Source organism: Prinia subflava, chromosome 18 (assembly GCF_021018805.1).
Source record: "Prinia subflava isolate CZ2003 ecotype Zambia chromosome 18, Cam_Psub_1.2, whole genome shotgun sequence".
NCBI classification, from domain to species: domain Eukaryota; kingdom Metazoa; phylum Chordata; class Aves; order Passeriformes; family Cisticolidae; genus Prinia; species Prinia subflava.
In genome coordinates, this window is record NC_086264.1 from 2,711,035 (window position 1) to 2,724,943 (window position 13,909).

Here is a 13,909-nt window from a genome sequence, read left to right on the forward strand (position 1 = left end):
TGTCCCCTTTTGTCCCAGTATCTCAAACACCGGTGTCCCTGAGCTCTCCCGCCGGGAAAAGCCAAGGGGAGGCAGGGGCTGGTGCCCTGGCTTGCTGCACAGGTCACAGTCGCTGCTCCATTGCAGGGTGGCGGCTCCCCGGGTGTTGTCACCTCCCGCGCTCCCCCGGCCGCGGCGAGCCGCTCCCGGCGGGGCGGGGGGAGCCGGGGGCGGGGGCTGGGGCGGCCGCGGCGCTTCCCGGCCGGGGCGGGGCGGGGCTGGGGCTGGGGCGGCGATGGCGGAGGCGGAGCGGGCAGCGCTGCCGCCGCCGGCGGAAAGTTCCCGGGACGGGGCCGAAGCGGAGCTGCCCCCCGGCATGGAGCGGCGGCCCGAGCCCGGGGAGGCGGCGGCGGCGGAGGAGGAGGAAGAGGAGGCGCGCCCTGCCTCGCCGCCGTTCTTCCTCCTCTACCCCGGCCATGGAGGCGGCGCCGCGGCCGCGCCGCCCGGGCTGTGGAGACCCCCGGCGCCCCGCGGCGGGGACACGCTGCCCGTGCTGGTGCTGAGCTACCCCGGGCCGGACGGAGCCCGTGAGTACGGCGGGGCTGCTCCCGGGCCGGGAGCCCCCCTGGAGGCGGGGTGGGCGGCGGGCCGGGGGTCCCTGGGCGCCGCTCCGCTGCCGGGGTGCCCTGCCCCGAGCGCTCCGGGCGGGGACGCGCGGCTCTCGCAGCCCCGGGCGCGCCCGGGCTCGGGGCACCCGCCCCAAAGCCGCCCCTGCCCCGCGGGGGGACGGGGGTGCTCCCGGCGGCGGAAGGGCAGCGGGGCTGGGGAGGGGGCGGATGGCGGCGGGGGTGTGAGCTGTGCTGGCCCAGCAGCCCGCAAAACCAGCCCCAGAGAGAGCCCTCTGAGGAGGATCGGTGCCGCCCTTGGAAATCCAACAGGCTGTCCTGGGCGCGGGTGTGGTGTGGGGGCTGGGGAACCCCCGCTCGGGCTTCACCTGGTGTCGGTGCGGAGAACAAATCCGAGGCGAGGGCACTGCACGCTGGAGACCTGAAGTGCATCGCCGTGTGGGGCGTGTTGGGTGGCTAACAGCGTTCTCCTTTGTAAGATTCCTTATGATGTTCTTGTGTATTTAGGGAAGCTGGAGTACTCTGAAGTACTTGGGTGCATTTTAAAATCAAATAAAAAGTACATGCATGGGTGCACATAGAAGAGATCTTCTCTTTTCCATCCATACTAAAAATAACCAGCAGCTTCATTCTCTGGGCTGGTAGTGTGTGTGTGCCTGAGCTTTTGGCCTTTGCTTTGTCACCTCCTGTCCCAGTTGAGCATTCACTCACTCAGGAGCTGATTTGTTTGGAGCAGGTATCTGGTTTTTTTCTCCTTTGGAAGCTGATGTACTTGAAGGCATTACTCAGCAGAGCTAGAATCAGTGAGGTAAGAAATCCATGTCTGTAATGCCAAGAAGAGGTGAAATGTCCTGACTTTGCTCTGAGCTCTATGAAGGTCTGTCTGTGACTGCCAACTTATGTCCAAAGTCCCTCTCTGCTAAATTGTTGTTTGTAGTGACAGGTCGCTGTCAAAACCTTCAGTTTTACTTGTAATTTTACCCTAATGAGAAGATCTTTATCCATAGTAAACCCTATGATGGGCATGCAAGGGGTTGAGTTACTTCTGACAGAAAAGAAGGCTTAAAGAAAAATATTTAATCTTAGCTGTTCAAACTTTGTGAGAAGCTCTTATCTGGATGTGGGGAAGCTGAAGCCTTGAGATGAGCACATTGATGCACAAGGACTTAGTGGAGAGGCTCAGTGGTTGAGCAGTGCTTTATCCTGTGTCAGCCTTACTCTGCAGTGATTGTTCAAGTAAGCTTTGTGAAAAACCTTTCCAAGACGCTTATAAAAGTTCCCTTGTTTTTGTGAGCCATGGAGGTGGAGCTGCCTGTGCAGTATCGTGTGTCAGCTCACTCAGGGACTGACTGATGCAGTGATAGCAGTGTCTGCGGGGAAGAGGAATCAGCATCTATTTGCATGGTGCCTTGGACTCTGTTTCTTTTGGGGCAGACTGTCAGTAAATCACTTTTTCCCATCATCTCTTTTTTCTTGTTGTGGTTTTTTTTTTTTCAGTTCTCACATTTCAAAGAGCATCTTTCATTTGTTCCTACAGAGCAGCAGCAGAAGTCCTACAGCAAAGTCTTAGGTGTTACAGGGAGGCAGTGGCCACTACACCAAAATCTCAGTATTTCACAATATTTTGGAGGTAGTTTATTTCAAGTATTTTTTCTTTTTTCTTGTTACAACTCATTCCTTGAACTATTCTGTTGTATTCTCAGCTGATTCCAAGCATCAGGTGAAGGCCAGAGCTGCTTAGGGAAGGAGACCAAAAGCTCTTCATGGCAGCAGCACCTGCTTACTTGTTACAGGTGGTTCCAGACTGAAGGAACGAGATGCGTACTTAAACATGCTGTCCTACAGCAAAACCTTAAAATGCAATAGAAGCAACTTGATTAGGCTGTCCTTGAAAACACCCAAAATCCTAAACCCAGCCCCAAACCTTTCCTTGCTCCTACTGAAAGCCTACCCAATACCATGATACTAGAAGTAGATTTTTCCTTCCTTTTCCTTCAATTATGAGATTTACCTCAATCCTTAAATTATATTTCCATGTTTCACAGTAGGTAAAGAAAAACTTGTTTGTCACTTCTTGATTAAGAAATCGTTATTGATTTTTGGGTTGTTAAACTTCCTTTTGCCCATTCCTGTTTGAGCCTGCAGGGTTGGGAGTAGCTGTTATTTGAGGTAATGTGCATATCTGTGCTGGCAGAGGAGTCAGAAGCAAACTTCACCATGTAGATGCTGTGTTGCTAATTTTATCTTTTTAGATTACATTTCATGTCAGAGCTGGCTTTGTCCTTTTTTGCTTTGCAATCTACACAGTGAGGGGGAAAACTTTCTCCTAGTAATGGAAATGCAGGTTGCTCACAGGCTCTGAAAAGCACACCCAAAGATGCTCCCTGGAGTCCTAAGGGTGGTTTGGATATTTGTTTGGGTTTCTTTGTGTAGATTATTCTAATTCATTCAGCTTTGAAACTCAAAATACTGTGCAGTACAGCTGAGCTTCCAAATACTGGTGGCTGATGGAGTGCTTGGTGTTCAGGTGGTTGGTCTTAAAATTCCAATGCAGTCAGTGTGTGATTCTTTAATCTTAAAACGTTTTGGCAGAACCCTGCTATGTTTTGCAATCTGGCCAAACCCTCTAAGGGCTTGTGCCAAAGTGTAGCTCAGCAGGGTTTGTAGGACCAGTCAAGGCTGCCTGACTGGTTTGAGATGGAGAAAGTGGTTCATCCTTCACAACCTCCTCTGCATTTATCCGTGATTTGGGCTTTCCTCTCTCCATGACCATCCTGGAAACCTGATGGAGCCTTATCAGGTGCCCTTGAGTTGCCTGGTAGTTGTGTGAAAGGCTTTGTGAAAACACAAATGTTTGATACCTTTGTTTCATTTCTTCATGAGATGCTTTGCTGCTTTTATCACTTCAGGGCATAGGATGGGGATAGGGGAAGGTTTGTCTTGTGGTTTTCAGGTGGTGATTAAAAAGTCGTAAGTCAGTATGTTAAACAGTTCCTGTTTGGGTGTTTTTTTTTTGTTTTTTTTTTTGCTTATTTTTCTCGGTTTTGGAAATAAGTCAAAGTTAAAGAACATTTTCCAAGTACTTCAAGTATCCCTGTGGAGTATTTGCAGCAGGATCGTTGCATAAAGAGGCCTGAAAATAGAACTCATCTGGAAGGGAATTACTGGCTTCTTTTATTTCTGTGTGTTAAAAGCAAACCAGTGGAGATTGAACAGTTCCTAATTTTTTAGCAGACCTTACCTGTGATCCTGATGTGCGAGGCACTTTCCTGTGCTGAGTTCAGCTGAAGACCCTTCAGCAGTGTTGTGAAGTGGGAGCTGCAGGGTTACGCCCGGTGCTGTTGCTATTTCTAATTGCTTTGAAAACAAAGAAATTAAACTGTCTGTTAATGAGATCTGTTGACTAATAGCTTGAGCAATAGCTTATGGTGGTTTGTTGATTCTAAAGGGTTTGTTTTGACCATGTGCTGTTTGTTTAGACCCTGTCCAAGGGTTAGCCAGGGCCAGCAGCTGTTCTGTAGCAGTTGGTACATGGCCACTTTCATTGTGTTTAGAATTTGGGGTAGTGCTGTGTGGATGCTGCAGCTAGAGGCTGTGATTGCTGAAAGGGTGTACAAATATATGAGTTAAGATGCTGTCAGCGCGATTTATAAACTCTGTTCTCTTGGGGAGAAGAAACAATAGTAATTCTTGTTTTCAGTGAAATAATTGCCCTTTGCGTCGCTGTCAGAACAGGCTGCGTGGTGCTTGGTTGGGTTTGGCCTAATGGAGAAAGAGTTGCTGAGTCAAAATGTGCTGCACTAAGCAGGAAGTTTTCACCGAAAGCAACTGCTTCCTCTTGCCAGTCAGAAATAGCAGCTCTTCATCCTTTTCCCCAGTTTTATGAGGCCTTTACATGATGGGTGCCGTTTTTTTTCCAAAAGCTGTATGTTTTGGCATGCTGAATTCTGCATCCAGCAATCTGTTTTGGCATTTCACATCCCTAAGAAAGAGATGTACATCCTTTTGAGTATTTCTGAGGGGAACAAAAAGCAGGGAGAGTAATCAAGGTCCCCATACATTGCGCACATGTTCTTATCAATGTATTGTTCTGGTGACAGCCTTCTCCAACGCTATCTGTCCATTTCAGATGGATTTTATACATCTGCTCTGCTCAAATATATAAGCCACACAGAAATGAATTCAGATAAGCTAATTATTGCCTGATAGCATTGTTGAAGTGGGTGGTGACACTATAGCGACCTTGGGAATGATAAGCCTGTCTGGTGACTTGGGACCTCTTGTCCCCCAGCACCAAGACCATGTGGACTGGGGACACAGGTGAGGTTCAGCCAGTCAGGAAGGGACTGGGAATGCAGTGCTGTTATTGTAAAATACTGTTATTATATTATTGTTGAGAGCTTGAAAACCTGTTTCTCTTCCTGCTGAGAGACGGTATTTCTTTGTTAGCCTCATCTGAGCAGCACAATTTACATGCGAGATTTTTAAAGTGTAAGATTGGGTCACAGTGTTTGTGGTGTTCTCTTTTATTGTCCTTCCATGTGCACATGCCCTGCTGAAAAAGCTTCATCCTCAGTCACTGGAGTGCTTAGAGCCAGATCATTTTTTCCTCCCTGTTACTTTGAGACAATAAACCCATCCTAACATTTTTTGTACATGGGAAATTTTAGCTCCAAGGCGCCTCCTGAGAAGGTGGGACAGCGAATAAAACCCAAACTGCGTCTCTGCACACCTCCTGTGAAAACAAAGGTGCCGATTGAATTCCTGTAGTGGCATGCAGGGATGCGAGCGGAATACAAATGTGGCTTTGTATTGCTGGCGCCGCTCCTTTGTATTGCGGGGGCGATGCATGGGGGTGCGGCGGTGCTCTGCTCGCTCCCAGGCGGGCTGGCACAGCCCGGCGAGGAGGTGCCGTGCCGAGGAGCGCCTGACTGCCGGCCCCGCATCGGCAGCATCCTGGGAGCCGCGGGCGATCACATGAGCTGCATTTCCAGCTCCGTTCATTAGTCAGCCATTTTGGTCGCCACCCTGCCCCTGCGCACAGCCAATCCCGGCGGCACTCGCTGCCCGGGCTGCGCCGGGAGACGGGACCGGCGCTCGCATCTCGCACACCGGGACACTGCCTCTCCGCTCGTCCTTTGGCTTTTCCTGGGGTCGTCACCAGGGGAAGACATTCTTTTTGCTTCTCCTGCCTTTTTTTTCCTCTTTTTATATTTTGGCTTGTTTTTCCCTGCTGCCTCTGGTGCAGAAGCCAGGTTTTCTGTGGATGCTGAGGATCAATAGCCTCTAGCATAGCTGGAGACGACGGCAGTCGGTGGAGAGGAGGGAGGCAGAGCTAAGCCGGAAGGAGCAGCGTTTTTACCTTGCTTGATCTATGAAAAGGCCAGAGCAGCCTCTGTGACCCTGAGCAATCTGTCCTTTAATCGCAAGGTATTTCTGATTTTCTTCTTCAGAAAGCTTTTGTTTTTAGTCCTTATTTTGCCCCCGTTGTTGTTGTACCAGCTGAGTCATCATGTCTGCTCTGACGCCTCAAAGCGACATGCCAACCCCCACCACAGACAAGATCACTCAGGCTGCCATGGAGACCATCTATCTTTGCAAATTCCGCGTGTCGATGGATGGAGAGTGGCTGTGCTTGCGCGAGCTGGATGACATCTCGCTGACACCCGACCCCGAGCCGACCCACGAAGGTACGGTCCGGCCGTGCCCCGGAGCCCCGGGCCGGCGCTCTTCGCCGCTGCAGCGCTTGGGAGGGGGCGTCCCCAGCACCACACGCTCGTGTCCTGCCTGCAGAGCCTGGACAGCCGTGGGCAGAGCGGAAAGCCACACTGCTGCTTCAGATTGCCCTCGGGATTTGTAACCCGGCCCTTTGAGGCAGATGGGTGATGCATTGTCGTTTAGCTGTGTCAGGTTTGTGTATCTCAGGAAGGAAGAAAAGCGTGATGTGTGCTCAGTGAGAACATTTAATCGTGATTTTGCCCTTAAACCGGGGCTGATGGCTCGGTTAGTGAGCTGCCAGCCGTACCAGGGGAGCACAGTGGCAGCACCCCAGCGTGTGCCGGTCGCGGGGAGTTTTTGGAAAGCCCCAGCGATTACACAGCGTGCCCACTGTCAGGTGATGATGCCATCACAGTGGCCCAGCTCGTCTCCGATGGGAGCACATCTTGCTTTCCCTTGGAAAAAGGGATTTGTCGTCAGGGTTGATAAACAGTTTAATACCAGGATGAGGATTGAATGCTCTGAGAGTACTAAAATCATGAGGGGACATCTACGCAGTGCTCTGCCAATAAACAAGCGTTGAGGAAGGAGAGGTGATGAGTTTCTGCAGGTTGCTGAGGTTCTGAGTGCCCTTGCTGGATGCACCTTTTGGTTTTAGAGCAAGGAGGCCCCAGCTTCTTGTGCCTGACCCTTTTCCAGTAACTCCTGAAATGCCACTCCACCAAGCAGTCTCGCTTGACCCGTTTAATGCTGCCTGGTTAAGTCAGCAGTGTCGTACATTGTCTTGTTGAATGAGGCAAGTAATATTGTGGTGGGGATTTAAGCTTTAAAATAAAATTCCAAGGGATAATTTAATTTCCATTTGACAGCTGCTTTCAGTGACAGTAGCCCTTGGGTTTGGATCTGGCTTGCCAAGCACTTAGTCACGCAGTGGGAGGTTGCAAAAGGAGAAATTTAACATTCCCTCTGAAGCATATCCCAGGGGTTCAGGGAGGTGAGTACAGGGTGAGCAGGAATTCGGTCCTCTTCCAATTCCCATGTTCTTGTGTGTGACACTGAGACCTTCCTTGGTCTTACTCCAGTGTTTTTCAGAGTGTAATTACAGTCACTCTCTGGCAAATACCAGAAGGGGGTTAGAAAACAGCATTTGCTCATTGCTTTACTATATTATTTAATTCATATGTCAAAAATAAATGCCAAAGAGCAGTACCATAACAACCTCCCTGGAGATCTTCATGCATATGTAAGTTGAGGCTGCTCGTTTGTTGTTTGGGAGTTGTTGTATGTGGATCCAAGTCGTACTTTGAACAGAGAAGGTCAGGAAAGCGTTGACAATAGGAAAGCTGACACAGCTGTATCCCGGTGTTGGGTCTGGTGCTACTGCATCAGCACTGCTGCTGTGTCTGCAGGATGTGCACAGGTCAGGGGCACAGAAGCATGGGCTCATGTCCCTGGGGGTGTCTCCATAAAAAACCCCTAATGTGCAAAGGTAGGCATTATGGAGAAGAAAAAGAAAAAAAAAAAAGCTGTAGAATTCTGCCAAAGGCATAACAAAGGGGGATCGTTTTTTCCTTAGAAATCAAGACATGTAAAAAATGTAAGTACCGAATTCAACAGCTTGTTGGAATAGAGATTTGAGGCCTTAAATTTCCTGACCCTCAGCTCTTGCTGCTTCTGGAGAGTTTTGTCCCTGGCCTCTCTTCACCCTGTGAGCTGCTGTGCCCCAGACCTCAAGCAGCCGTGCTGCCTTCAGAGCCAGTCACAGCAATTCCAGTCCTGCACAGAGCTGGAGCTTGAGAGCAGCTAAGCAAAACTTTTCTTCACATTAAAAGCAAGCAGCAGATACTGAATTGCTTGGCACTGTGTATATTCCATATAACCTGTAGCATGCCTGCTCAATTTAACAATAAAAGCAGTTAATATACTTTTCCAGTTGATTGAAACAGTTCTGTGTGCATATGAAAATAAACAGATTCTGCTGTTTACTGTAAATCTGCTTGGATTAGAAAAAGAACTATTTTTTTAAACAGGCTGTGATTCTTAATCAGACTCTCAGAACCTTACTGTTCTCTGCAGGCCCCTCAAAATTAAATGTGACATTGGTGGTTGTTAATCTTGTTTGCTTGCAATGCGTGTGACGATCTTTGAGGCAAGTTTAAGGATGGAGGTAAAAAACCACCTGGATTGTATTTCTGTTGAATGTTGAACTGTGTGTGTGTTTGGATGGCATAGAACACTGGTCTCAGCTTTGGGGAGAAATTACACAAAATGGCCTTTTTTTAGGCCATTTTACTGGATGTTAAATTTCTATCTTGAATAATCATGAAGAGCTTCAAGATAGAGCTGTGGAAATTTTTATCCTCATGAGATCACCTTGTAATAGCGACCAGAAGGAATACATGTGCTAACTTTAGACAACTTTCAAGAATTACAATATTCCTCTTTTTATTAATCTTCCTCAATTGCACTAACAGGAGCAATTGGAATTAGAATTTATAACATGCAAAGATGAAATTATCTTTTCTATAGGGTCAGATTTCTTTTTTTTTTTTTTTTTTTTTTTTGACCAGCAATTTAAAAGTTTTAGGTTCTGACGTGTCCTTGTGTAGAATGCTGTGATAAGGAGTTGCAGAGCTCTTCTGGAAAAGCAAATGTTCTTAAAACCTCTGCCCATTAATCCGTTGTGATAGTTATTGAATCATCCGTACGATTTTACCTTTTCTCTCCATTTTCTATCCAAGTGTTGTTCCATGTTTCTTTGTGTACCTCAAAATAGTTTAGGGAAGCAGCATAACCTTGCTGGTTATACTTCTGTTTTGCAAACTGGCATCTGTTAACTCGGGTTTAAGGTTTCTCTAGTACTGTGGAACAGTAGAAACTAAGGTTTCTCTAGTACTGAGGAACAGTAAAGTCATGGGAGAGGTAGAATTTTTCAGTGCTTCGGGCCCTTCCCGTTACAAAACAAATCTAAATTGTACTGAGAGTGGCAGGGACCTTTCAGGTGTGGACAAAAACCTGCATGAGGTGACTCTGTAGTTGGATAAAACCTCTTAAAACACATGTGGTGATAGAAACCCCTAAATAGATGAGAAATTTGAAGGAGCTGGAGACCAGATTTAATAGAAGAAATGTGAAGTCAGTAAATGCAAATTAAATTAATTACTGTGTATTCGTGGTCTGAAATCTTGGGAATAGCAGTTAAGTCATGTAATTCAGACTTCAGTTCAGAAATTACTCTTAAGAGTAATTGTTTTCTTTGCTCTTTTAAGCTGTGTCAGTCTAACTGAAGTCAGAGCTGGGGAACTTGGGGCAGGTTTATGTCCCTCAGAGGTGGTGAGTCCAAAGTGCTGCGGAGAAACCACTTGAATGTCAACCAAACTGGGAAGTGAAAGATGGAGAAAAAAGCCCGAGGGTCTGGGGTTTTTATTTTCTTGGGGTAAACTATGAAAGACTAAAATAGGATGAGAAATTTCCCATAGCAGCTAGTTATGTGTTTCCCTTTGAAAACAGGCTGGTTGTGCAGAAGCATTCCATATAGCTGCACACAGTTGCAGCATGGAGAAACTGGGTAATTATTTGATGGTAATCATGTGAAGATGGGAGTAAGACTTCGAGTGATACTGAACTGTGACTTCATGTGATGTACACTGGCTGTTTATTTGTCCCATAGGTGTAATGGAGAGTGGGCTGGGAATTTCCAAGTTGTCTGTACTTGTTTATTTGATTTCCTTCTGGTTTGTTGCAGATCTTTGACTGCTCTTTTCTTCTGTATTCAAGGCTCTCTTTATATGTGCGTATTTAGAGATGGAATTTTTCTGCAGTGGGTTTTAAAATAGATGTTTTTTTAAAGCTGCTTTGTCCTGAGTAGATGGTTCCTGGCATTCCAGGCTGCAGACTGCCTGGTGGCTTCCCTGATTTTGGGCTTGCAGGGTGTTTGGACACGATGCTGAAACCCTTTGCTGATCCGTTTTCTTTGTCGTTTGTGATCCATCGCGTTGGCAAACCTAACCTGAAAGAATTAGTTATGTACCTTCCATAACATGAACAGCATCTACCTAGTTTTCTTCCTTGACCTCTTTATTTGCTATTAAATGTATTCGTAAGGTAACAAAGATCAGAATGCAGTTCAAGTATAGGAATATGACCAGAGGTTCCCCTTTCATAATGAAGGAATATTTGGGACAAGTCCTTTCCAGCAGCAGGGCTGACCTGGCACCATCACTCAGGACTTTCTCTATCAAGCTCAGTTTTCACTTCCCAAAATGGTTGCCTTGGGGTTTTTTAGGTTACTTTACTGACAGCTTAGCTTCTCCTTATGAGTTTGTTTAAAATTTCTGTACTTAAAATAATTTAAAAAATCCTGACCTATTTAAAAATTCATGACCTTTTCTTCCTGATGGAACAAATCCTTCCCTGTGAGGGTGGGGAGGCCCTGTCACAGGCTGCCCAGAGAAGCTCTGCCTGCTCCATCCCAGGAAGTGTCCAAGGATGGGGCTTAGAGCAACCTGAGATAGTGGAAAGTGTCCCTGCCCACGCAGGGGACAGAGGCAGGGGGTTGAATGGGATGACTTTCAAACTCCCCTCCAGCCCAAGGCAGTCTGTGATTCTGTGATTCCATTTCATCTGTCTTTGGAGGAACTTGATTCTCCTGTGAAGATGGTCTGTGTGAGGTGATGCTCGTTGGTTCAGAAAGGTTTCGACTCTCAACTCTATTTTAGCCTAATAACTTCAGTCTTTAAAAACATCCTCCCAGGGTTTACTTGTAAAAGCTTTCTTTGGCTTGGGAAAATGTCCCAGCTCCTTCAGTGATATGCAGCTGCTGTGTCAGCAAAAGGGGAGTGACTGCAAACTACTCTGTTGTCCAAATAACAGATGAGATTTTCGGGATTAATATATTAGAGACAAGTTCTCCAGTCCCTTCCTGAAGAACTGGCTTGAGTGTTCATTCCAGTGGATATTCAGTTCCATAATACTAATCTTCCTGGGAATCTGGTTGGAATGAGTTAATCGTCTTACAGAACCTTAAAAGCCTTGGTCATCCTGTTTTCTAAACTTGGTACATACAGAGTTAAATAATTTCCATCATAATTAAAAGTATTGAATTTTTCACACCCCCTAAACTATAGAACCCCATGGAAACTATATATAGAGTTTCAGGTCTTTGTGATTGTTCTGTGGAAAGATGTTCTTCCCCCACTGTTGCTTGTTGGTGGAGTTTCCAGACAAGTGGGAAAATGTACGAGGTAGAAGAAGAAATGAACTCTATGCAAAGTGCAACTGGATGCATGGAGAACGAATGAAAATAGGAAAGAAAGTGCTAATTAAGTGTGTGCTTTTGCCTCTAAATCTATGCAAATGCCATAGTACCGGCTTAAATTCATGCAGTTCCTGCTAGTAGGAAGAAGGTGGAATTATGGCTTGTAGGGATAGAAGAGAAGAAAATGTTTGTGACTCCTCTGGGTATTTCTCTGGGAGCTTTATGTGGGTTACTTGCTGGGGGTTAAAAATAAATAAGAGAGATGAAATGAAGCCTGACAGTTCTCTCTGTCCCTGTTACCCGACTACTGGTAAATCTGGTTTTGGTTGTATGGTCTTCCCTGTTTATGCTTTGTATTAAGAAAAAAATCCAAGCCCTCAGTATTAGGTAGAAGACCTTGCAGTGGTGGTGTGGCTTCCCTAGCTGTGTGCAGGTAGGGATTTGGGGATGGTCAGCATCTGGATCTGAGTGCCAGAGTCCCGTTTGTGCAGCAGGGTCCCAGGAGGCGTCACAGACAGCTCCATCCACCAGTGTGAGATTCAGTCTGCTGGCCCTGGGGAAGCTGCAGCAGCTGTCAGGAGAGACCAAAAGCCATCAGTGCTGTATGTGGGGAAGAGCATCACCCAGGATGCAGGATTTGTTCTTGATCTAGCAGGGATTTCCTCCAGGGACAGTCCTTGTCGCTCCTGCAGTAGTGCTCGGTCCCGGGGCAGTGTTGGTGAGAGTCTCTGGTTTGGAGGAGAAGGGCTGTCAGCGCTCCGTGTGCACAGCCCGGTGTCGGTGAGGGCCCTGCGGGGCACACCGCGCTCCCGGGGCCCTGCTCGGTGCGAGCGAAGCGGCGCTGGGCCCCGGTTGTTGTTCCAGCCGTGAGGGGCACACCGCGCTCCCGGGGCTCTGCTCGGTGCGAGTGAGGCGGCGCTGGGCCCCGGTTGTTGTTCCAGCCGTGAGGGGCCGGGCTGGCTCCCGGGGCAGGAGCTGGCGCTGGCCGTGTGTGGGAGCCAGGAGGGCCCGGCAGCTCCGGACTTTGCTCAGGACTTCGGCACAGTTGGCTCGGGAAGGGGGACGGAGCCTTTCCCGTGCTTTGCATGTTCTGCCGAGTGCGGGTGTGTAAGTAGGGAGTGAAAAATGCCCAGGATCTGGGGAGTTTGTCTGGCTTGGCTCACTGGGTTTGGACAAGGACTTGGTGGGTGTGCTGAAACCAGTTCTCCTTGTCCTGCCTGCTGCTCTCCCGGGATCCCTCCCCTGTCCTGCCAAGGAGAGAGGTGCTTCCCTGACTGAGTCCTTAGGGGATCGTCATCGACCTGTGACCCGTACAGGGCTCAGCTGGGTCAGCTCTGCGGGGTCTGTCGTTTGGGGTGAGGGTTTAAGCTCTGTTGAGCCTTTAAAGTGCCCTCAGTGTGTTTTCCCTGGACGTGCCTGCTTCCCACGTGTGGCTGTTTCCCTGCCCGCAGCTCTTCTTGGGGCTGGATATGAGGAAATTGAAGCAAAAGCTTACATTGTATAAATATCACAAGTTTAGTGCTTTTATCTTACAAATAAAGTAATGCTTTTGTTGCTTTTCTTTTTAGGATGTGCATTACAAAAATGTTGCCTGTGTTAATGCAGAAACAAAGCTTCTGCAGCTTTACTGAAGCCTGCTCTGGTCTGACTCTGAGAGAAAAATGCTTTGCTCTATTGCTTTGTGCAGACTAATGAACGTTTTTGACTTGCAGATCTCTTGCCACTATGAATTAAGTCTTGTATGATGCAAATCTCCCTTTCAGTTATGCTTTTCTTACACCTTGATTTTGAATCTTTCCTTTAGATCACGGCTTGCATGACGTTTTTCTTTCTTTTCCTTTCCTTTTGCTGTTTGCAAAGACTCTTGGGAGGATTTGACAGATGTGGTGGAGCAATTGCGCGATGATTCCGAAGGTGCGTTCCACACCCACATCTCACAGCTCTTGTTTGTGCTAATCGTTGGCTTCTGCACTATTACTTTGAGCCTGAGTGCAAAATGCAGTTAGTTTTCCTTTCCAGTGCCAGTAGCTGTGGCTTTCTTCCATTTTCTTGGTGTTGCTTAAATAAATGTTTACAGTTTTTTTTTACTATTTTGACTTGAAGTGGAGGTAGAAGAAGTGAATCAGCAAGGGCTATTTGCCTTCTCCTAAATGCTTTTAGAGGCAGTAGTTTCCTGAGCCTGGCAGAAGCACAGCTTAAAAGATTGCAGCAACATATGGAAGCTGAATTTTAAAAAATATTTCAGACATCACCTTGAAGCTTCAGATTTTCTGCAGTATTTCTGACTAGATACTTCAGATTTTCTGGCAGTAATTGCCCAGGCTTGGCA

At 47.5% G+C, this 13,909-nt stretch overlaps 1 protein-coding gene across 5 annotated transcripts in view; it reads left to right on the forward strand.

The window, feature by feature from the left end:
- Nucleotides 1–250: 250 nt before the first annotated feature.
- RUFY3 (RUN and FYVE domain containing 3) overlaps nucleotides 251–13,909 on the forward strand; it is a 31,358-nt gene continuing 17,699 nt past the window's right edge. For 3 of the 5 annotated variants that reach the window (XR_010082642.1, XM_063415302.1, XM_063415304.1), the window contains exon 1: nucleotides 251–566. Coding sequence is in view for 4 of the 5 variants with exons in the window: in XM_063415302.1 (XP_063271372.1) it covers nucleotides 275–566 (292 nt within the window). In the remaining variant the exon portion in view is untranslated. Of the gene's footprint in view, nucleotides 567–5,321; nucleotides 6,296–13,909 lie in introns of those variants that run through there. The other 2 variants (XM_063415305.1, XM_063415303.1) reach the window with 2 other exon arrangements.